Source organism: Neltuma alba, unplaced genomic scaffold (genome assembly GCF_004799145.2).
Source record: "Neltuma alba isolate B1F8T4 unplaced genomic scaffold, ASM479914v2 tig00003980_pilon, whole genome shotgun sequence".
Classification (NCBI taxonomy): Eukaryota; Viridiplantae; Streptophyta; class Magnoliopsida; order Fabales; family Fabaceae; genus Neltuma; species Neltuma alba.
This window is the reverse complement of record NW_021633504.1, coordinates 17,623-39,457: the sequence shown is the minus strand read 5'-3', so window position 1 is coordinate 39,457 and position 21,835 is coordinate 17,623. Positions and strand designations below refer to the sequence as shown.

The 21,835-nt window shown below is 34.7% G+C and overlaps 4 protein-coding genes across 9 annotated transcripts; 1 reads left to right on the top strand and 3 right to left on the bottom strand.

Annotated features, from left to right (window-relative positions):
- Positions 1-23: 23 nt before the first annotated feature.
- On the bottom strand, positions 24-11,277 carry LOC114743201 (vacuolar fusion protein CCZ1 homolog B-like). Of its 6 annotated transcripts, none has more exons than XM_028931395.1 (7): positions 3,223-3,414; positions 2,894-2,942; positions 1,891-2,087; positions 1,525-1,618; positions 551-734; positions 416-460; positions 24-312 (listed from the first exon to the last, which is right to left on the bottom strand). In XM_028931395.1, exons 3-7 carry the CDS (start codon positions 2,070-2,072, stop codon positions 161-163), a joined length of 657 nt encoding a protein of 218 aa, XP_028787228.1. In that variant the 5' UTR covers positions 2,073-2,087; positions 2,894-2,942; positions 3,223-3,414; the 3' UTR covers positions 24-160. The 6 variants fall into 6 exon arrangements, with proteins under 6 accessions (XP_028787228.1, XP_028787227.1, XP_028787225.1 ...); XM_028931392.1 differs by lacking the exon at positions 2,894-2,942 and adding an exon at positions 11,266-11,277 and having other exon boundaries at positions 25-312; positions 1,891-2,115; positions 3,223-3,318; XM_028931393.1 differs by having other exon boundaries at positions 25-312; positions 1,891-2,115; positions 3,223-3,413.
- On the bottom strand, positions 4,806-8,518 carry LOC114743207 (binding partner of ACD11 1-like). The gene is made up of 6 exons (XM_028931402.1): positions 8,513-8,518; positions 7,092-7,148; positions 6,557-6,660; positions 6,405-6,480; positions 6,200-6,283; positions 4,806-5,601 (listed from the first exon to the last, which is right to left on the bottom strand). Exons 1-6 carry the CDS (start codon positions 8,516-8,518, stop codon positions 5,038-5,040), a joined length of 891 nt encoding a protein of 296 aa, XP_028787235.1. The 3' UTR covers positions 4,806-5,037.
- Positions 11,278-12,627: 1,350 nt separating the features above from the next.
- Positions 12,628-15,051, top strand: LOC114743205 (uncharacterized). The gene is made up of 4 exons (XM_028931401.1): positions 12,628-12,768; positions 13,375-13,641; positions 14,271-14,492; positions 14,585-15,051. The coding sequence occupies exons 1-4, from the start codon at positions 12,766-12,768 to the stop codon at positions 14,786-14,788; spliced, it is 696 nt and encodes a 231-aa protein (XP_028787234.1). The 5' UTR covers positions 12,628-12,765; the 3' UTR covers positions 14,789-15,051.
- Positions 15,052-18,328: 3,277 nt separating this feature from the next.
- On the bottom strand, positions 18,329-20,634 carry LOC114743204 (40S ribosomal protein S6-like). The gene is made up of 7 exons (XM_028931399.1): positions 20,599-20,634; positions 20,101-20,158; positions 19,959-20,023; positions 19,448-19,505; positions 19,251-19,359; positions 18,905-19,177; positions 18,329-18,811 (listed from the first exon to the last, which is right to left on the bottom strand). The coding sequence occupies exons 2-7, from the start codon at positions 20,104-20,106 to the stop codon at positions 18,573-18,575; spliced, it is 750 nt and encodes a 249-aa protein (XP_028787232.1). The 5' UTR covers positions 20,107-20,158; positions 20,599-20,634; the 3' UTR covers positions 18,329-18,572.
- Between the last annotated feature and the right edge of the window lie 1,201 nt (positions 20,635-21,835).

Below are 21,835 nucleotides of genomic sequence, written 5' to 3'. Positions count from 1 at the left end.
AGAAATAAGAGGAGAAAAAGTGAGATGGGGACCAACTGCTGATTGCTGCAAGCAATGAAATCACCACTACAGCGGGAACAGGAAGATTTTGTGAAAGAATTCTAAGTAGTTAATAATCCAGGAGGCTTAGCATCCTAGATTCAGAATAACTGCAGTAGTTTCAAATCTCGTGTATATGACAATAGCTCAAACTACATCTAACCTGAACCTCAATAGCAGCCTCCCGACCTATTGTCAACATCTGCACAGTCCCACGTTCCTTCAAACAATCACGAAATGATGGTAAAAGAAGCTTTTTCCCCACAAGAAAATCTGCCTCAAAGAGAAAATTCATAATTAAGGTAAGAGATAGAGCTACTTCGGCATCACTCAGGCAGCATAGATCCAAAGAAACCATTTGATACAGCAACTTCACCATTACCACAGCAGCAACTATCCCATGGAGACCGCTTTTTACACGCTGACAATTATGGCTTACAATGAACATCTTCAATCATAACACAAACAGGAAATCAAGATTTCATAGGTTTTTTCTATCATGAAGACTTACCCCTCAAATAATCCATGATAAAAGAATACAAATGACGTCTGACAAGTCCTCCACTAGGTTCTTTCTCAATCATAGCCCTTACAGTTCCATGAAACATAACAAAAAGCGAGTGTATTTCCTTGAGAACCTTTCTCAATGCATCATCCCGCCATGTAGTTTCTGCATCATTATTTTTCTCAACCACCTATAAGGTAACAACTTAAAATTAAAGGCAAGTTCACTCATGTTATATATTCAACAAACTAAATTTGATCTAGTAATATATTCATTACAAATATGATCAATGAAGTATTCACTAAGAAATGTTCAAAAACTGCATATTCATTTAGCTCAAGGAGGATGTTAATTAATTGTTGAAAAGCATATTGCATGAGCTCAAACCAAACCCACACGTACAAGCAAATCCTGACATCCATCATTATTCAGTCACCCATCATTATTCAGTCTCATCTAAAAGGCAGGCGCAGATCTATGAATAGGAGATGTTTTGCAGCAATCAATCACCCATCATTATTCAGTCTCATCTAAAATGCACCGCTATCATATGAAACTATTATGAACAAATTAGCATAAATCAAAGAGATACAGAATAAGTAAAAAAAAAAAAAAATCAATTTCCACCCCAACAAATGCCCTCTACCAGATAAAAAACCACAACACACCCCATACGGCATATTGTTTTGAAATTTGAAAGACAAATTGCTGAAAGGGCTTAGCCTTTATTACACAAAAACGACCACATGACATGACTGCAAGAAAGTAGATGAGCTGATAATTTAACTTCCAAATAAGAAAAGGAGACAAGATAAGGATGGCATCAGTACTTTAGAAGAACATCACACATAATGTTTGAATCATTAAAAAAATTCCATAATGATAACAATGTCTTACAAGTTCGCAATAAAATTTAGATCTAATCATTCATTAAATAGATCTATGAGCTCCGGAAATTTAGAGAAAAATAAATTACATACCATCACCATCCATATATCTGGTTCTGCCTCGTAAAAGACATGAGAATGCCTTTCTGCTTCAATGACTTCACATGCAGCCTCTGGAGAGAAAATCCTGCAAACTCAGGGTATAAGCTTCTCAAAAACCAGTAAGAACTTAATCATAAATATCCAAGATGGAATGTTTATAGGACCACGAAAACCTGGTTGAACTGGTAGAATAGGTTATTACAGATAAGCCCCAAATTGAAGCTTTAAAAACAAATATAAGAACCAAAAGTCCTACGGATATATCACCATCCCACAATAATATCAAGTTTTTATGCAGATATTAGATCCTAGACAACTTCTCTTTCAAGTCACATACATGATAACAGTGAAGCTTACCTTGTAAATGTAATCAGTCCTTCACTAAGCCCAATAACAGAAAGTTGTTTAGAGAAGGGCAAATCAGCTGGGAAGAAAAACAAAATCTTATCCAGCTCTTGCCCTTCATGCTGTCCTCTCCTCAAATCAAATACGCATAATTGTATGGCTTCCTTGGAAACAGCAGCAGATGATAAACCCATTGTCCTTTCCAATATCTAATGACGTAAGATAGAGAAAGAACACCTAAACAACAAACAATTCAGAGTCACAAGACATATACGTATAAAAGAGGCACAAGTCCAGGCACCATAAAAACACAGACTAAAAAGAGAGGGTTCAAAGACATGACAACTCATGCTAAAAGCCTAATTAATTCGGGCCATGAATTATTCACGAGACTATGATTGACTATAAATTATGTGTTTGACTGAATCATGGGCAACAGCAACATAAATGACAAAAATTATGAAAAAAGCTTCAGCGTAGTGATGCAATAACCTACGTTCACAAAAGCGATGGGGGAAAAATAACGCCTTAGGGTAATCAAGTGATGCAGTTCAGGTTGTTTTGTCTCATACAGATAGGAAGAAAGGATAAGGTGGACACCTTCCTGGTCCTTCATCACTAACTACAGCTGCTTATGAATTTTGAGGTTAATGTCGATGGAGAGAACATGCAGAGTGATAGCAAGGACAAAGGCACAAAGGTAACATAAGCAAGGATAAGCAACTTAGAAGCGGAATGCTACATTGAAGTTAGAGAAAAAGACTTCCGTCGCTCAAACCCTGAGATTCGTTGAAAAACTACAACGCACAATAGCGAAAGGAAGCACAGTTAGCTTTTTCCTTCGCACTACTATAAGAATTGGTTTTACGTTTCCATGGAACCTTTATTGTTGCCCCGATTTCTTTTCCTCCTTCGTTATCACTAACCAGTGCAAACAAAGAACCCAAAAAAAAAAAAAAAAACAAGAAGAAGCAGTCTGAACCTTCACCCGCAACGCAAGTTCTCCCATACTCACCAGAAAACAAAATATGTGCACTGTGCAAACGTCAAAGAGATTTCTAACGCTGAAACCAACATAAAATCAAATTAGATTCAAGCGCACATGACCCAATAAAGAACAGATTAACTTATTCCGAGCATCAGTCCAAGCTTAAACTTTCAAATGTTCAAGTTCAACCATAGCTCAATTAGAATCTGCATGTCAAAGACCGATAGCCATTTCGAATATCAAACGATCAAAGTTTCAGAACACGTGAAATGAAAAGAGCCCAAGAGAGCGCGCGGGCGCGCGTTTCTGTAAAGGAGGGGAAGAATCGAAGTATGCAAACGACAAAGGAGAATTACCAAAAGAGCCGAGCGTCAATCTGACATCACCGAGGCATCGGCAAGTGAAGGTTTGATAGCCTCACCGATCTCCCTTTAGATGTTGGGATCAAGAGCCTCACCGATCCTTTTATGTTTGCACGGCCTCACCTTCCAGTCTCCCTGACAAGACCGCAGATTACCAGGTGAAAGCCAACTCAGTAAGCATCCTATTTCGCCATCTACTCAGTAATTCGGACTTGGCAGCATTTTATTTTATTGATTTTCAACAATTAATACCTGAATTATTGTTAGAATCATTTTTCATATTTCATATTAATTATTATATCACAGCTTTTAAATATCAAGACAATATTTTAGACATGATTTATAAGAACATCTTCCTGCGTCATCGGTACAATGCTAGTCATAATTAGAGCAAGATACAAAACTTACCGTTCAAATCTGTTAAAATTATATAAACCTTCCCACTCTTTTCAGGGCATATTCATATTATGTCGACGACGATGATGATATTTTTTTCTGCCGGCGATGACAATGATTATTCCAAAAAAAAAATTGTTAGTAACTTTTTAATACGGAAGCGAATCAATAATTATAAAAATTATGGATATTATATTATAAATTATTTTTAAATAAAAAAAGCTGCCTGACATCAACGTTCTTGATATGATTGTTTCAGAAATATGAAATAATAAACAAACAAATGAATAAAAAGTAGAAAACTATAGCCGCTTGTCATTAGATTTGTAGGAAGAATCGAGTCATATCTGATTTATCTTTTCCTTGCGTATTTATTTTTTATTCAAAAGATTCCTTTGATGTGCTCAAATTCTGAGTTTGTCAATCCCCTTAAAGTATCAGCTGGGGGGTTCTTGTGTTCACTTCGATGAAATGATTTTCAGTGATCCTGTAAAAACTTAGCAATAGGTACAAGATTCTTCTGAAAATGTTAATGCCCTATAAAAACAACTAGTTCTTGGCCTGACCAAAACAAACTTGAGGGTAATACAAAATTTAGTTCTTGCATTATGAATTTGTCTTTGTCAAACAGCACGTTAATGTTTAAAATGTCTGCTATCAAACTTGGCTGAAAAGGGTTTTGATGAAATAAAGATTTAATATAATTTTTGGTCAACTTATTTTGGTTTTGCTCTTTCAAATTTTAAACTTATAGTTTTAATCTTTAAAAGTCAATCAAATGTTAGTCTTTAAAAGTGTAATGGTGTTAAAATCTGTTAAATTGTCATAAATGGTATTAAGGTGGTAATGTGAACTCATTAGATGATATCTAACTGAATCTTGTGTGGATAATAGAAGGGAAAAAAAAATCAAAGAACAAGTCCCCAAAACATCATTGTTTAGCTCTTTTTTTCCCCCTCATATTTGCTTGATAAATTTTCCATTGTGTCATGTTTTGAGAACTCATTTCTATTTATATAGATTTTAACATCATTATATTTCTAGAGAACATTTTAAGACGGATTAAATTTCAAAAATTAAAATCACATGTTTGAAACTCGAAGAACTAAAACTAAAATGGACTTAAATAAATTTCAATCACTATTAAAAATTATATTAACCCTAAAATAAATAAAATTCAATAAAATGTCGACAAATAATAATGAATCTTTTCCGTAAATTGCTGATGTATACTTAAGAATTGATTAAGTCTGTCAGACAATTTTACATCATTATTAGATTCAACATTGACAGATTCGTCGGCTCAACAAAGTCGCATCAACTTTGGCTGTAACTAATAAAGATTAATAATCAATCTAACCGCATTGGTGACAAGGATATGTTCCGTGAGGGATCATTGTGAGTGAGTTGCAATCACATATGGACATTGCCTGAATGGACAGAAAACAAAGGAAGGCCCGCAGCTGAAGTTCCATCAAAGTGCATCCTCCCAAACTTATCAAGGAACCCTGCATTTTCCTTGAAAATGATCTCTTTTTCCATCTCAGCCTGTTCAACCTTCTCCTTGGTCATCATGCTGACATTTCCAACTGCATTAGCAACTATGGTATAGGCACTTGACAGCCATGAAGCACCGGTTAACAAGTAAGGATTGCTCATGATAGCGGATCGAGCGCTACTCATTTTCTGCTCAGCAGCAGCGAGAGCAGACTTGGTCATTTCGGTGACTAGAAGTTTGTCATTCATCTCTTTGACTATCTCATTCAGTATGGCTGTTCCAATGCTTAGTTTATCACTTAAACCCATTTTATGATCAATGGAAGCTACCGTGGCGGAAGCATTTGACGTCAAACGATGACGTTCATCAAAGGATTTTGCCCTGTTGATTGCATCCTTTCCTAGAATGAAACCCTTCGCGAGCATGGTACTTACCACATCTTCTGCCTTCTTAACTGCCGCAGGAGTTGGCTTTTTCTCCTGCAAGAAACAGTGTTCATTAGAAGCTCTGTCCGATATCTAGAACTAGAATAATGGGAGGTTAAACTCATAACTTTGGAAAAGGGGCATGAAGTGAAGAAAAAAGTAAATATCCTCTAGTTAACTTCTCCATCCATATAGATCCAATTAAAGATCTGAAGATTTCTTCTCGCCAATCACAAAAAGAAAAAAAAAATTGAATATACTCAGCAAACGAATGCTGATGAGTACCACATCCATCGCATAGCCATTTATTTTGTTATCTAGCTCAATGCAGCAATCTTTTTATGGACGGGCCATTTATATAATCTCAAGTTCAAGCAGATTTTATGCCATCATCTTGGAGGAAAATGCAAAGGAAAAAAAAGTGCCGAAAACTTTCATCTTATTAACATCATGACATAGACACCGAACACCGCAGTCTTGGTTCATCAACTACATGAAGTAGCAAGCAAGTTTCTGTATTCATCAGCAAAAAGTAAATCTTGTAAAGTGTTGCTTATCATTCTCTTTTGAGCAGCCTAAAATGCTACAACAGTAGAGAAGCAATTGCATATAAGATGCATAACGAAATTTAGATTAATGATCTGGTACTTACTGGTCCTGAAGGAAGGGCTTCAGGAGGCAGCAGGTAGTTCTCAACGGGTGTGATGTTGACACAGTGATCACCTATGTTGGCTCCCTGTATAAAAAAATAGTCAAGTCTCTATGATTTCTGGAAGGCATGGGCTAAAGGAAAATTATGTACATTGGTATGAACGCATCTAGTTTTTAATATAACACTTGTATGCATAAGAATGTACCGTCAACAGTACTGCTGTGTCTGCTCCCTTTGATTCCTTAAAGGTAACATATGAAACTTGAGTGATCTCACTTTCCCTATGGAATTACCATCAAAGATATTGAGGATGACCTTTCGCCTATAACAAAAACATAAAAATGCAACCGAACTGACCTTATCATCTCAATATATTGAATGTCGCCCGAAAATGAAAAGAAATCTCTTATATCCTTCACAGAAGTTGCCAGTGATATGTTACTAACCTTGACTGTTCTTACCTGTCAGAGATAAAAGAGGAATCAACTTGATGCTTTGCCAAGGAATAACCGAAATCAGATAAACTCTTAAACAATTTGGCATTAATTTAAATACACAACATAAGGCACATAGAATTGTTTTTTAGGATGATCTTTGACATAATCGAAAAGTAACCAAGGTTATAACCGAAACCAGCAGATAAAATATGAATCAAAATGCAAATGAAAATAGACCTGTTCGTGCCATTTTGGGTCCACTGAGCAAAGATGCAGTTAGATTATCTCGTAAGTGTGGCATATATACTCACTAGTTTTCAAATGCTCATTCTAATACGGCATGTTTTATAATGTCATGCAAGTTTATATTATGCATAGGAGTCTATACAGAAAACATGATATTGATCCGTGATCATGGATTCTATCATCATAATGTGAACAAATTTTTTACTCACATCTGAAACATGGATCGTCCAGTTAGATGCTTGTTGATCGGTATGCTCCACACAGGCCTGCATATGAAATGCTAAATCAGGTATTTCTAGATTATCACATCAACTTGTTCATTAATAAATCATTACGTTTCTTGTTTAGCATAAATCAACATGTCAATAATCAGTTTGGCATAGGATCATTACATATAGCAATACCACCGCATTGATTCAAGATTTAAAACAATATCTACCAGGTTCCTCCTTCATAAGTGCGTAAATATCATTTAGGGGCCGATTAGTTAAGCAGATCAGCTTGCAAAGAATTTTCTTTGTCTATTTTCAACCATAAAATTCCGGTGTATTCGCAGTGAAACGAGTCAGCGACTAAAAGAAGCCAGCTCTGTAACCCCGCATAGGCGCATACCAATAACCAGATAAGAAATATAAGCTTTTAGGCTTAGATTGGAAATGTTAGAATTAAGCACTTACGTTGTATCAAAAGATATTAGTCATAACGCATCTTTATTTCGTTATAATGACGGTACAAAACCCTACATCAATGCGAGCTATGAGAAGGCATAAGAGGCTGCATAGTGCATGCCTGCTGCACTGACGAATTGGTGATTGCTGGCCCCTCAAAGGCCACTATTCACCCCCAACATACACACAAGGGAGACCCAGAAAACTAACACTTATGACCTCACTCTGGTATCATTAAAGATATAACTATTAATTACAATGCAACTTTATTTCTTTGCAGTGATTGCGTCAAGCCCCACATCTATAGGTTTTGTGGGTGGGCGTGGAGGCATTTGCACTGCACGTTTAGCGCATTGACTGGCTAGGTTGTCCATAAGGTGATTAATGGCTCCCCTTAAGGCCAACAGCGAATCAAAACAAAGGAGATATAGATTGCTTTATTCTTCTAGAACTGAAAATTGTTAAAAAGAGGAAAGGGGGAAAAAAAAGCCTTCCATGATAAATTTATCTGAAGATCTTCCTTAAGCATTATGTTTTTACCAATTCCAATTGTATTTTGCCACTAACTGTAAACTATACTGCCCCTATTGCAACATGGACGACTCAAGAAGATCTATTGAAAATTTGAGCTGCAAAATCATATGGGTTTATGTATCACTGCCTATGGTTAACAAGGAAGGCAAATTATGAAAGAACTGCGATGGAAATTCTCATCCGGCAAAAAATTATCTAGTACTGGAAGTAGAATCTGAGAGTCCAAGCAGAGCTTAAAAACAATCAATAAACAACGAAGAAAAACATATCCGGAAAATCCATATGGAATCGTAAAACGAACACAAACTTCATAGGACAATGGATAGTGATACTTAGAAATTCATAGGAACTATCACCAAAACAGTGAGAAGAATGTATGACGAACTCTGCAGATCTAAGCAAAAGAACATGGAAAAGCGAAAACTTACAGTCATTTTGAGATCATACAATGTTTGACAAAGCCAGAGGCGACAATGGCGGGCAAGAAAGCACGGAGAGAAAATGGAAACGTTGATGAAGATTGTGGAGATGGTAGTTTTGATGTGCATGAAATGACGAGGGCAGTTCGGTAATTTGAGAACAACGGCATAGGAATGCAGTTATGCCACCGAGAGTTCGCGCCGTGTTATACTATTCCAATTGGCCATTCCTCCTGTTAAAGTTTGGGAAAATAAAAAAAAATTAAAAAAGTAAAAAATTAAAAAATTACATATAGGGATCTTTTTATAAAATTTATTATCAAAAACCATATTAATATTATCATGAGTTCCCATTTACAATTTTTCTATTTTGGCTGTCTTTTTTTATTATTTTTCCTTAAAGTTTCCTTTTCTTCTCAATAAACAAAATAAAAAAAAGTTTCTTTTTTCTCGTCAAACTGTTTTTTTCCCGATTTTGACTAAAATTTTTTGTCCTTTAATGTTATATAAGATCTTAATTTGATTTTTTAATTTTTAAAAAAATATTTTTAATCTTTTAATCTTAATATTATTAACAAAAAATGATATTGAAATTTTAAATGTTAATAAAATGTTATCAAATGTTGACGTATCTAGTTTTGAAAACAACTTTGATTATTACAAAAAATACCTTCTGAGAATAATGAATTTTTTGTCCCAAAAAAATAATAATTTTAAAATTAAATGATTAAAATATATTTTTTGAAGTAAAAAAACTAAAATAAAACATTATGTAAAATTAATTAAAGAACAAAATACATACTTCTAATTTTTATTTATTAAACACAAAATAAAATATTTTCCATTTATATTGTTATTTAGGGTTCAATCTAAGATGCTGCCTTTTGTTTTTAATATAAGAATTAGTTCTAAGTTCAATTTAGTTTTAAATATAAAACTCCAATCTATTTTATTTCCAATATTAATTTATTTTACCTGAAATAATTTATACAGTTATTATACATGTTAAGGAGTTTTTATGAGTAATTGATAAGAATATTTTACATAAAATAATATTAATTTATTACAAAGAACTAATTTAACTAATTTTTATAGTATTATTAAATTAATTATCTACGTGGAGGTAGTATAATCCCAGGAATATTATGAAATGTGAGTGAAATCGGTGAGGTTGAACTTGAATCAATTTACATTTACGCAGATTCTTTCTCCATAAATATTACTCCTCAGTGAAATAGAAACCATATTACCCGAAAACATGCTTGGGAGCAGGGATCGCAAGAATAATACCCAAATTAAGATTGATTTATATTCCTCCGATACTAAATATAAGACTCTTATATTAGTGTGTATAAGGATATTATATTTAGGATCGGAAGAGTATATTTTTTTTGGCCTTGGATCGATTTATATATTTGAACCTCAAAAAACAAAAATGCCACATAGTTTTCTTGCTACGTAGACATCTCTAGCTAGTCTAAATACTCTTCCGGTCCTTAGTATATGATTTAATTATTGAGTTGATTTTGGTCTTAAACATGAGACCTATTTTTCATATTTATCGATTTTTTTCTAAATTACCTCTATGGATACTCCTTTAGCTATAATCAAGCAGAAGATGAAGAGAGAATATTAAGGAAGATGATTATGGTGTTTTAAGAAAAATATGTCATATTTCTTATAATTAAATAACCTACCTAACTTTCTTGATCTAATCAAATTAGTTAAATAGATTTTATATTAAGGATCGGAGGAGTATATATATATTTTTCAATCACGAATGTTGCACATTTTCTATGTGCTGTTGTTAGTTTAAAAATCAAAATGCGAGACATTTTATAATTTTAAAATATATACTCCTCCTGTTTTTAATATAAGACCCATTTAGCTAATTTGATTAGATTAAGAAAGTTAAGTAAGTTAGTTAATTATAAGAAATGTAACGTGTTTTTTATAAAATACCATAATTATCTTTCTTAATACCTCATCTCCTTCTTCTACTTGATTATAGTTGAGAGAGTATTCATAGGGGTAATTCAGAGAAAATTGATAAATATGAGAAGTGGATTTTATATTTAGGATAAAAACTAACTTAATAATTGAGTCTCATATTAATGAGCTGGAGGAGTATTTTTTAGTTTTGTCCCTATGGTGATTAAGGCCATAACTCATGGTTGTTTAATTGAATTTATTCAAAATCTAGATGGTAGTTGGGGGTCAAGGACAAGAGGAAAAAGACATGTCAAGTTTTTCATGATACTTTGAAAATAAAAATTAATACACGTGACACGTACAATTCTAAATGCCTTGCGTTAGCTCATTAATTCATTCCAAACTCTTTCAACATTGAAGTCCACAATTTCTTACTTCACCGATCCATACTTGAAATCCCCGCAACTAAACAATATCAAGATATAAAAAATTACATTATTAGAATAATCCACATAATCTCAAGAGAAACTATACTTAAGATGAATTCCCAACTCCACCCATCTGCATTATCTTACAAAATATGTCTTTATGCATTGCTAGTTATAAATAACCTTTTTAATAGCCTATAAAGAAAAGTTATTCTTATATAATACATTCTAATTAATTCATCATTTTCTTGCTAGAACAAGTCTTTTTTTATATATAAAAATTTAAGGATCTCCAACACCACCGAGTTATTTTATTTACACACACACATATATCAGTAAACTCAAGATTACTGTAATTTGAATATAGAAATTATTTTATCAGTTAGTTTTAGATTTAAACACACATGATAAACCGACATGGGAAAAAATTGTATCCGAATGAATGATACATTGAAGGAAAGAAACACCGCATTTAAAGTTGAAATAATTTATTATTAAATACGAAGGTTAAAAAGGGTTTTTACCATTTCACTGATTTGTTTGCTTTCAAATTAATTCTCAGGCTACTTCAAGCATTTTCATAATTATCATATTAATCAACATGGGAACAAATAACAATTGATTGCATGTCATAAGAAGAAATAAAAAAACTAATCAAATTAGTACACTATGAGACTATTTTGAAATAGCTTGTAAGTAGTTTTTCAAACGTAATTTGTAAAATACAACATAAACATGCTGTATGGTAGAAAAGTTTGTTTCGACTTACTTAAAACGTGGTTATAAATACTTTTCAACGCTATTCCAAATAAATCCACAATTAATGAAAGAAACAACTTTGTAATTTCATATTTTCAAAAATTTATATTCATCTATATATAATATATGGAATTTTTATGAGAAGTATTTGGTTCACAAATATTTTTTTTGGATATAGCATATTTCTGTGTATCAACAAATAAACAATATTGAAAAACCCTGAAAAAGTATATCTTGAATTTCAAAATCTCAAATTATGAATTTCTTAAAAAATATGTTATTATTTACTTTTTAAGTATAATCAAATATTATTAAAGTGTAGTAAATAAAACTGATTTATAATAGTACTTTTTTTTGGAGATTTTTCCTACAATATTTATGTGAAGAATATTTGACAGAATCTAGATATTGATATCATATAGACAAATAGTCTGTTTTCACCTTGTATTATTTATATATATGAGTATTTCACGATAATAATTAAATAATAGATAACATATGCTAAAAGCAACTGGCAATAAATAATATTTACGATTCGTGAATTGATTAGTGTCCGTAAATCACTGTGAATAATTTCCAAAAAAGAAAACGGTGGCAAAGCGAAAAAGAATAATAATAATAATAATTAAAAAAAGAATAGCAACTCCGAAATTCTCGGTCAAATTGGCGGGAACTGGGAGTCGGGCCTCGGGTACGTTTGTGATAACGCCGCGTTTCAGGTCTCATTTTCCTGCCGTGGGTCCCACGATATATTCAGTACATTGGCCCCAAGGATTCTGAAACAGCGACACCGTACGATGGCGGTCCAATCCAACGGCCCTGACCTCTTCGCTCTTCCCGCCGATGGTAGGCCACCCCTCTGCTGACAAAACGCATACAGCAACGCTGCTCTGTAAAGGGCTTTGTTTCCATTTTCAATTTTTTTCCTTTCTTTCCTTTTTTTTTTTTTTTTCCCGGGTTCTCTAATTATTGCATTTCTCTTTATAATGCTATCAATCTAACCCCATATTTCTTTCTATATGCCTCGCTTTTTTCTTGCCTTTGAACTTCTCACTGCACACTAGAGCCTTCTCGGTTTTGTGCTTCTTCATCAACCACCCGCCGCCTCTATTAGTTCTCTGAAATCAAAATCGTGCTCCAGAGATGGTAAGAACACGAAAAGAATTCTTTCTTCTTTGATTGATGGGCTTCATCGGTTTTGCATTTTTTTTAATTTAATTCTATTTATTTGACTTCATTTCCATGTTTTGAGCTTTCTGGCTGGACTGCGCTTATGATTCTTGAATATGATATTAACACTAATCAATTACACTTCTTGGAGTGATTTTCTGTCTCCAATTTGGTTTCTGTCAAGAGGAATATGAATTGTGAAGATTGAGTTTATAGGTTGTCTTGAATAAGGTTTGAACTGAGATAGAGTGTACTCAAATTCATCTGCTGCTGATTTGACGAGGAAGATGACTTCTTGTTAAAATTTTTGTTTTTCATTTTTGAACTGTATTGTGCATTGGAGTGATTTTTCTGTCATCTACTCGGTGTCAGTCAAGGGGAATATGAATTTTCCAAACTGAGTTTACTGGCTATCTTGATTATGGTTTAATTAAACTGGGTTATTGTGTGTAAACAAATCAGCCATCTGGTGATTTGACGAAGGAGAAGGCTTGCTATTGGAATTTTCCCCTTTGATTCTTGAACTGTATTTTGCCTTGGATTCTTTTAATTCCTTCTGGGGAAAATTGTTGAATTTTGCAGGTGAGACACACTCTATTACCTGAGGAAAAGAAGAGCACAGAATGGCTTAGAACTCTCTTGCATAGCACTTTTGGCCATTGTGATGATCATCAACACCTTAGGTATAATGAGAAGAATGTTTTCTGTATAGATTGTGAACTTAGCTTGTGCAGGCATTGCAAGGGAGCTCATACCCTCCATAGAAGGATTCAGATATACAAATACGTTTACCAAGATGTTGTTCGCCATTCAGAGTTGCAGAAGTATTTTGACTCCTCAAGAATTCAGGTTTTCTCCTGTTTTAACACAAGATAGCTTTTAATTCATTATTAGAAAGAAATTGATTTTGTACTTGCTTAACTTAAATTATTCTCCAATTAGTTGTAGAATTAAATTATTCTCCAATTAGTTGTAGAATCGGGTATAAATGTATCTATGGGTTGGGTGAGACTAATGTTAAGAGATAAATGTATCTCTTCTCCAGCATTCCTAAACATCAATGGTATGTTAATTTGTTGAATTCAATGAGCTAAATTTGCCAAAATGAGCTTACATCAGAAATCTTTTATCCTATTAATTATGAAACGAATTTCTATCTATGAAGCATGAACATTTGAAAAGAGCTGCGTGGTATTTGTATCTACACACATAGATAAGCACTCCTATAAGATATGAGATGATACTTAAAGTTATATTTCCACAATTTAGACTTTATCGTGCGTGGTGTCTATCCTTCTTAGATTCTGCCCGATAATTTTCTGATTTGGAAATCTATGAAATAAGTTTTCTGACTGATGTTCATTTCTCTCTGAGTACGTCTTATTCAGCAAACTAACTTTCACGATCATAGCAAGCTTTTCACTTGAATTTGAGATTGATGAGCATAGTTTCCTTACAATGGTGATGTGATTCGGCAGACCTACATATCAAATAATGAAAAGATCATACATCTCAATCCTCGGCTTTCATCAAAGAGTACCAAACCATCAAAGAGAGAGAAATTTGTTGATGTAAGTACTCCTGAATCCCTATCCCGAGATACCAAACCGTCGAGCAAATCAAAGTCAGGAGGTGTTTGTGAAGAATGTGGAAAGCATTTACAAGATGAGCGTAATTGCTTCTGTTCCATATCATGCAAGGTAACTGCGATACTCTCAAGTGCGGTCAATTGTGTTGCTTACTTTTCTTGAATCTGAACAATTTTTTCATTCGAATCATGTGCAATTTCCAGATCTCAGTGATTTCAGCGGAGCCAAAATTAATCAATTCTCCAAAACCAGAAGTTTCTGACCATTCTCTGAATGATAATCAGAACTCAGAAACTGAGTCATCAATCTCTGAGGCAGAGCCATATGAGAGAGCTGAGGTTGTGATTCCAAGAAAACGCCCAAGAAAAGCCATCCCTCATAGATCACCTTTCGTTTTGATTTCCTAAAGTTATTATCACGTTTCCTCTGTCTTTCTTTCTTCTGTGATTTTATTTTTCACCATTTTTTTGGACAAGTTCAGTTGAAACCTTTTAAGGGAAACTCAACCCCACTATTCACCATATTGAATTCAACAGCTGGGAGGTTGAGATTCTCTTGCTATGAGAAAAGTAACAGGGTGAGCTTGTACAGCATAAGGGCAATAGTACAATTTAAATTGATGTTCTTATGTGGAAACTTTGAATCTATATAGCAAGAATTTCATTTGAAATTGCCGTTTATTTCTTCTATCTAGCACTCTATGTATATAGCTTTCCACGTTCAACGTTTCCTCAATCTCTTGTGCGGTGATTTTTTTTTTAATTTTGGAGATCCTTGAGAATATATCTAAGTATCGTTGTCCTTATCCAATCTGATTTGCAATTATCATGATGCCACACCCATTATGTTAATCAAATTTATGTGTTTATCTCTATAGTACTATTTTAAGCTTTATTCAATTATATTAAAACTTGGGTAGAAAATAAATTATTTTCCAAAAAAAAATCTTGAAACCGTCCCTGATTAAATTACAGGCATGGCAACAATTTTATTAATATTCATAAGGAACAATTGGTGGGTGTTGTGATGTGGTACTTTCCAGATAAAAAAAAAAAATATTTCTCTGATTTTAAATATAAAACTCACTCAATAATGTAAATTACATTCTAAAGTAGTTACGGCCGGGGGAGTAGAAGTAGACATGCCTAACTGTTACTTTGGTGAAGAGATGCAAATCCAGTGAGAGACGAGAGCAAGCAGAATTCATGTTAGGGCTTTGACTGTGGGAGACAGAAATGAGTTGAAAACCGAAAAGGTTGAATGAAGAGAATAGAAATAACAAAGATTTGGTGTCCCCACAAACTTATTAAAAAGCCAAATCTTGTGGGTCTTGTTGCTGCACATGCACATGCACTTGGCCCTCCCTACAACTGGATTTCACATTCCCATTTCCCCTTTTCTAATATTTGTTATCCCACTCTTCACTCCACCACTAGTCATTTAGTTTTCACTATTTCATAATTTATCTAAAAGCTTACACTAATATCTTTCAACAAACGTCAGACCACTTTTCCTAATTCACACTAAATCAATTGAGCTCATACTCCTCCAATCCTTAATATAAGACCCATTTAACTAATTTGATTATATTAAGAAAGTTAGGTAAGTTGGTTAATTATAAGAAAAGTGACACATTTTTCCTAAAAGACCATAATCATCTTTCTTAATACCCCCTCTCTCTCTTCTACTTGATTATGGTTGAGGGAGTATCCAGAGGGGTAATTTAGAGAAAATTAATAAACATGAAAAATAGGTCTTATATTTAGGACCAAAACCAATTCAAGAATTGAATCTTATATTAAGGACCAGAGGAGTATTATTTTTGAGAAATTGAATTCATTTCAATTGAGCTCTTCAATTGACAAGCATAAGATCCCAATTGAATTCTTACAAAAAAATCATATACATTGCTAGTCATTTCAAACTTCATGAATTGCATGAGATCTATTTTAGCAAACAGTTATTGAATAATAACTAAATTTAAACCTTATGCAGAGTTTAAAAAAATAAATTGCAATGTTTATATCTTATTATATTATCTTAAATTTTATATTGATAATAATACAAACATCTATATATTCTCACCAAACATATCCTGGTAGATACGAAGATAAGGGACATGTGAACATAGACATGGCATCACAAACAGTGTGTAGTTTGTCCTTGTCAGGCCCTTTGAATTTCTAAAGTTGTCTTTTGAGTTAGGGTTAGGTTTTATGTTCCTTGTCGCCAATAAAAATTTGTTCATGCATTCTTCCCCATTGTTTTTGCAGGCCTCATTGTGGCTGAACGTTAGGCTTTGCCCTTTTTTTCCCCAAAAATATTAAAATTGAACAAGTTGAAAGCTTTGTCGGCTAACTACCTTAAAGTAAACGGCATTTTGAAACCCTTTTCTTTCCCTTATGAATTCGGTCACAGTATGATGCTTTTGAAACTTTCCTTTCAGGAATACAATCGATACATATTTAAAAAAAAAAAATTTACATGTTCTCTCGTCATCTTTTCATTCACCACCGTCTTACAGTAATACGTTGGTCAAAGATGCAAAAAGTGGAAGCTCGTGGTTTTTAAGCAGGTGATTAAAAGCTTAAATTTCAGCTTTTGTGTATGAAGTAAATTTATTTGAAGTCTTCTTTTCATCTTCCACACCGTAAATAGGAGTGTTCAACTTGATGGAACAAGAAGGGACAAAAAAAAAAATTCGGGACGGGATGGAATCATCCTTTTCTGGGTTTTTTTAATTATCTATTAATAATAATTATTTTTTATAGTGATTCTCAGCTCTTAAGTTGCAGATGCAGTGTTATCACAATAAAATTTTTTTTCTCAATAAAATAATTCATAAAACTATTACACTGTTTTTTTGCGGTATTTTTTTTATACAGTACTATTTTTACACTTTTTTTATATTATATAATTGAGTTTTTTACATAATATTTTTTAATAATATTTTCATCTTTAGAAACCTAATAAAAAAACACATTATAATATAAAAAATTCATACCTAAAATTGTATTTTAAAAAAAGAAAAAAAAACAGGATAGAGGGACGCGGGACGGAAATTCCTTCCCGTCTTGTTAACAGCCTTAACCGTAACTATTCTTCGCTGTTGGTAGAAGATGTATGGGGGGGGGGGGGGAGTCACATGAGCAATTATGTGGCAATCCAGCTAAAGAATCAGCATACTAGTTAACCTTTTTGTACATGAAATTAATAGTAATACCCAGTATACATTCATTAACGTCCTAGCTTGTTCAATGATATCTGCGAAGGGTGGCCTGAACATCTATTTCTTGTTCAATGCCAAAAAATTTCAAAACTTTCAATGATGCTCATGAGTCGTGACATGACCTGCGGGCGTATTGGGGCCTAACGTGCCACCAAAACCCAAATTGCTTTAATGATCCTTGTAAGTTGGAACTCGGAACCCCCCCCCCCCAAACTCCAAAGGCCATTGATGCTCACCGTGGCACCTACTTCATCAATCGTTACCTAGAATCTTCCCCAGGGGCGTACGAAGGCTATATGAGAGCTCTGAAACAGCTCTAATCTTTACTCGCGCCTTTGGACTGCAGAGAATACTCTCTCAGTTCTCGTGTGCAGCTCAGTAGCGAAGCGGAGACGTTGTTGCACCTTCAAACCCAGATGACTCAACAAACATGGTATTCCATGGCATCACCTTCTTTGTATAAGCTCGCCAGATGTATAGGTTTTAAAATCCCATTTCACCCTGTTTAAATTGTTATTTTCGCCGGGGACAATAAAAATAAGAGTTTTGGCAGCATTTCTTATAAGGCCTTCAAGCTCAATAATGGACTAATGGTCTGTTGAATATTATCATTCCGAACGTGTTGACCACTACTCAAGTCGCCATGCCCATGCCAGACTCTGATAAAATTGTGTTTCCTGATGCTACGGTTGTAGTCACGCAAGTAGCTCAATCCCTATTATTAATCACGCCACTATCTTCTAACGGGATCAGAATATCAGACTCATGAAAAATTGTATCAAATTTGCAACAACGAAAATCCAGCAGCAAAAAATACAACAAAATTCAAAAAGAAGTTGATTATATAGCTTACTTCCGCAAAAAGTACTAAACTCGAAGGATAAAGTCTATCTAAAACTAACATGACGCCTCAATAACTCACTTATCCTACAAGAACGATATGGAAGACTGAACATGAGAGATTAAGCAGTAACTGATGGCTTAGATGCCGCAGAGAGCTTAGACCTCCTCTTAGCCAAACTCTCACTGCGGCGCTCACGCTGTTCCTTCAATCGGCTGGCAAGCAGCTTTTGGTATTCAGCAGCCTCTGCCTTGGCCTTGGCTATTCTCTTCTTCTTGTCTGCAATCCTTGCCCTCTTCCTTTGCAAAGTCAAGGGAGTAACCAACCTCTGAATTTTGGGAGCTTTGCTCACCTTCTTGCCTGTAAAATATTAAGCAACATCATCACAAAATATCCATACTAAAGATTTAATTTGTTCATGATCAGACATCAAATAAAGCACAGTAGACTCACCAGATTTGGTTGTAAAGGTTCTGCGGTACGTGTTAACATATTTGCGGACATCATCCTCCTTGGAGAGATTGAACAATTTCCTAATCTTTGAAGCCCTTTTCGGTCCTCTCATTCTGGGCTTCTCAATGTCAGTCAATCCTGGAAGATCACTTTCACCTTTCTTCACAATAACCAGGTTAAGAACAGAGAGGTCTGGACTAACAATGCAACCCCGAACAGACTTCCTTCTCCTCTCTCCGTTCCTTCTGCCATAGCCCCGAAAGCAAGGAGTTCCTAGAAACACCACACGTCAGCAGTTACACAAAACAAAAGGAAACAAAAAACCAATGATACATAAAGCATTGACCTCTGTGAAGCAAGAGACGAACGCGTCCAGGAGTCAGCACTCCCTGCTTCATTGGAAAACCCTGCTTGTCACAGCCTCCAGTTATTTTGAAAACATAGCCCTTAAACTCCTGCAAATAATTAACAAAACAACAAATAATTAAACATCGTATTCAATTTCAAATAGGAAAATTCCAAACAGAAGTTAGCAAATTTTACCTCCCCTAGTGCATCTCCACTGACTTCTTGTGATATCCTCTTGTCCCAAAATGCTCGGCTGCCATTGAATAATGTTTAAACCATGTAAGAGAAACACATCAAGGTCATTCACAATACAACTGCATAGTGCACTAAGAAGCATGGGCAATGAGCAAATCTAATTATGTATTTGCTATTAGGTTCTTTAATAAAATGATGACATGCAACGAAATTTGGTTTCTGAAGCATCTATGATGCCTAATTATGTAAGAACATGATAGCGAACATGAAATGCCTCATGAAATTTGTCAATGTTTTGTCCCACTTAAAATACAGTAGCATTCATTTGAAAAGTCAATGACTCAAAGGCTTGAAGTCGCCCGTCTACGTTCTTTAGGGCATCTTGGCATGCTGATGAAGAAGTTACTAGATGGACACAGGACTCTCGGAGAAATTAACGGCCTAGTTTTACTTAAACAAGAAGCATAATTCTATAAAAAGCACTGAAGCACTTCAAAATGTTTTCACTTACAGTTTAGCATCATCATCGATTTCAAGCTTCTTCTGGCACCCAGTGGTGGGGTTGGCAATGTTGAACTGGAAAATTGAAAGGAATCTAACATTACAGACCATGTCATTATCGGAGAGATAAAGCACCTCAGAGATCCACATACCTTCATCCTTTAGGTTGGATGACGAGTAGTGCTTCCGCAGAAGTTCTACTCTCTTAAACTAAAATAAGAAGAAAAACGCATCAATGGGCAGCCGAAAAAAACCAAATTCCAATCTCAAATATGAAATATCTAAAACCAAAAGAGAAAGTGGAAAAAAAATCATAACAATCCATTTATCATAGCATTATAAATCAATCTGAACATCCATATTATATAAACTAAAGGATCTCTACCCAGCTCTGCCCTAGCTGAAACATCCCATCGCCATATAAGCAGGAGGAAAAGTAGATTCAACGAAATATATGAAGGATAAAAACATTAAGGGGAAAAAAACAAGAAGAAGAAAAACTCAAATTGAACAGCAGAACCACGATTTAGAAACTTAAATGCAAACCCGCTTCACAAAGAACTTAGGAAGCTTGAAACTATCAAATCGAATATGAAAGAACCAGAAATCCTAAACACATTGTGGAGAGGAAGAACAAAGGGGACACTTACGGAGCTCAAATTAGCGTTAATCTTTCTCGGCGAGCTAGAGAAACTGAGCAGGGTCTGAAACTAGGGTTTTGTAAGGAACAGCTTGACTGCTTGGGATGAGGACACGTGATCTAACGACTCAGATTGACAAGAAGATGGGAACCGGAATCCTAACCGTTCACATAAGGTCAGAACTTAAGCTTGAGGCCCATAATCCCCCTTTCTGATTCAACGTCGTCGTTGCGAAGTCATGACTCAGTTGGAGGAGCCCACCATTGAGCCCAGAGTTCAAATCAAGACCCAGAGAAGACCTTATTCGGTTCAGAGCCCATAATACCCTTGGGCTTAAAACGTGGGCTAGAGGCCCATAATGGATCTCCCTTTGGTGTCTGACTCAACGTTGTCGTTTCAAACTCATGATTCTAGCTGGAAGAGCCCACCATTGAGCACAGAGTTCAAATCAAGACCCAGAGACGATCTTATTTGCTTCAGAGCCCATAACGTGTCTTGGGCTTCAGGCCCATAATAGTCTCCCCTGGCTTCTAACACAACGTTGTCTTTTGGAACTCATGATGCGGCTGGAAGAGCCCACTAATGAGCCCAGAGTTCAAATCAAGGCCCATAGAAGTTCGGTTCAGAAATCAAAACCCAAATTGGTAAATGGCCGACCAGAGCAGCATCCTCAGCTTCATTTACACAGTAATAAAAGTCTTACTCAAAATTTTTTTTCGGCCAACACTGCCCTTTTGTGTGTGCATGTGTAGGTCCATGGTATCATCTAGGTCTAGGAAAGTTCTGGGCAAAAAGAGATCCAAGAAAGTAATGTAGAAGTTTAAAAAAAAAAATTAAAAATAATGCGGAATTGGCATTATATAATTAATAAAAATTAGAGAAGATGTCATTATATTTTAGGGAAAATTACACTCAATTCAATACAAGACAATTAATTCACAAAAAGTCCCTCAAAATCCCAAAATAACTCCCAAGTCCCCAGAGACCTGTATGTAATAAATTGTAATTGTGAAATTACCTATTTATCTCAATTTATTTACAACCTCAACAGTGGCCGTTGACAACCCAATGAGAAGTAGTTAACAACCTCGGCAGTGTCCCCTAGTATCCCACAGAGTGAGTTGTCAGGAGTACTGCCGAGATTGTTAATCACTTCTCCTCGGGTTGTCAACAGCCACTGTTGAGGTTGTAAATAAATTACTGCAATAAAATTAATAGGGGTAAATAGGTAATTTCATAATTTTAA

Coding starts and splice junctions, on each gene's coding strand:
- LOC114743201 (XM_028931392.1), bottom strand. CDS start 2,072: ATGGGTTTATCATCTGCTGCTGTTTCCAAGGAAGCCATACAATTATGC. Junction 461..550: donor TATCATGGATTATTTGAGGG/GTAAGTCTTCAT, acceptor CATAATTGTCAG/CGTGTAAAAAGCGGTCTCCA. Junction 313..415: donor TAGTTGCTGCTGTGGTAATG/GTGAAGTTGCTG, acceptor TCTTTGAGGCAG/ATTTTCTTGTGGGGAAAAAG.
- LOC114743207 (XM_028931402.1), bottom strand. Junction 6,284..6,404: donor ACACAGCAGTACTGTTGACG/GTACATTCTTAT, acceptor TTTTTTATACAG/GGAGCCAACATAGGTGATCA. Junction 5,602..6,199: donor AAGCCCTTCCTTCAGGACCA/GTAAGTACCAGA, acceptor TGTTTCTTGCAG/GAGAAAAAGCCAACTCCTGC.
- LOC114743205 (XM_028931401.1), top strand. Junction 13,642..14,270: donor TTGACTCCTCAAGAATTCAG/GTTTTCTCCTGT, acceptor GTGATTCGGCAG/ACCTACATATCAAATAATGA. Junction 14,493..14,584: donor TCTGTTCCATATCATGCAAG/GTAACTGCGATA, acceptor TGCAATTTCCAG/ATCTCAGTGATTTCAGCGGA.
- LOC114743204 (XM_028931399.1), bottom strand. Junction 19,506..19,958: donor ATCGATGATGATGCTAAACT/GTAAGTGAAAAC, acceptor ATTCAATGGCAG/CCGAGCATTTTGGGACAAGA. Junction 19,360..19,447: donor GTGGAGATGCACTAGGGGAG/GTAAAATTTGCT, acceptor AATTATTTGCAG/GAGTTTAAGGGCTATGTTTT.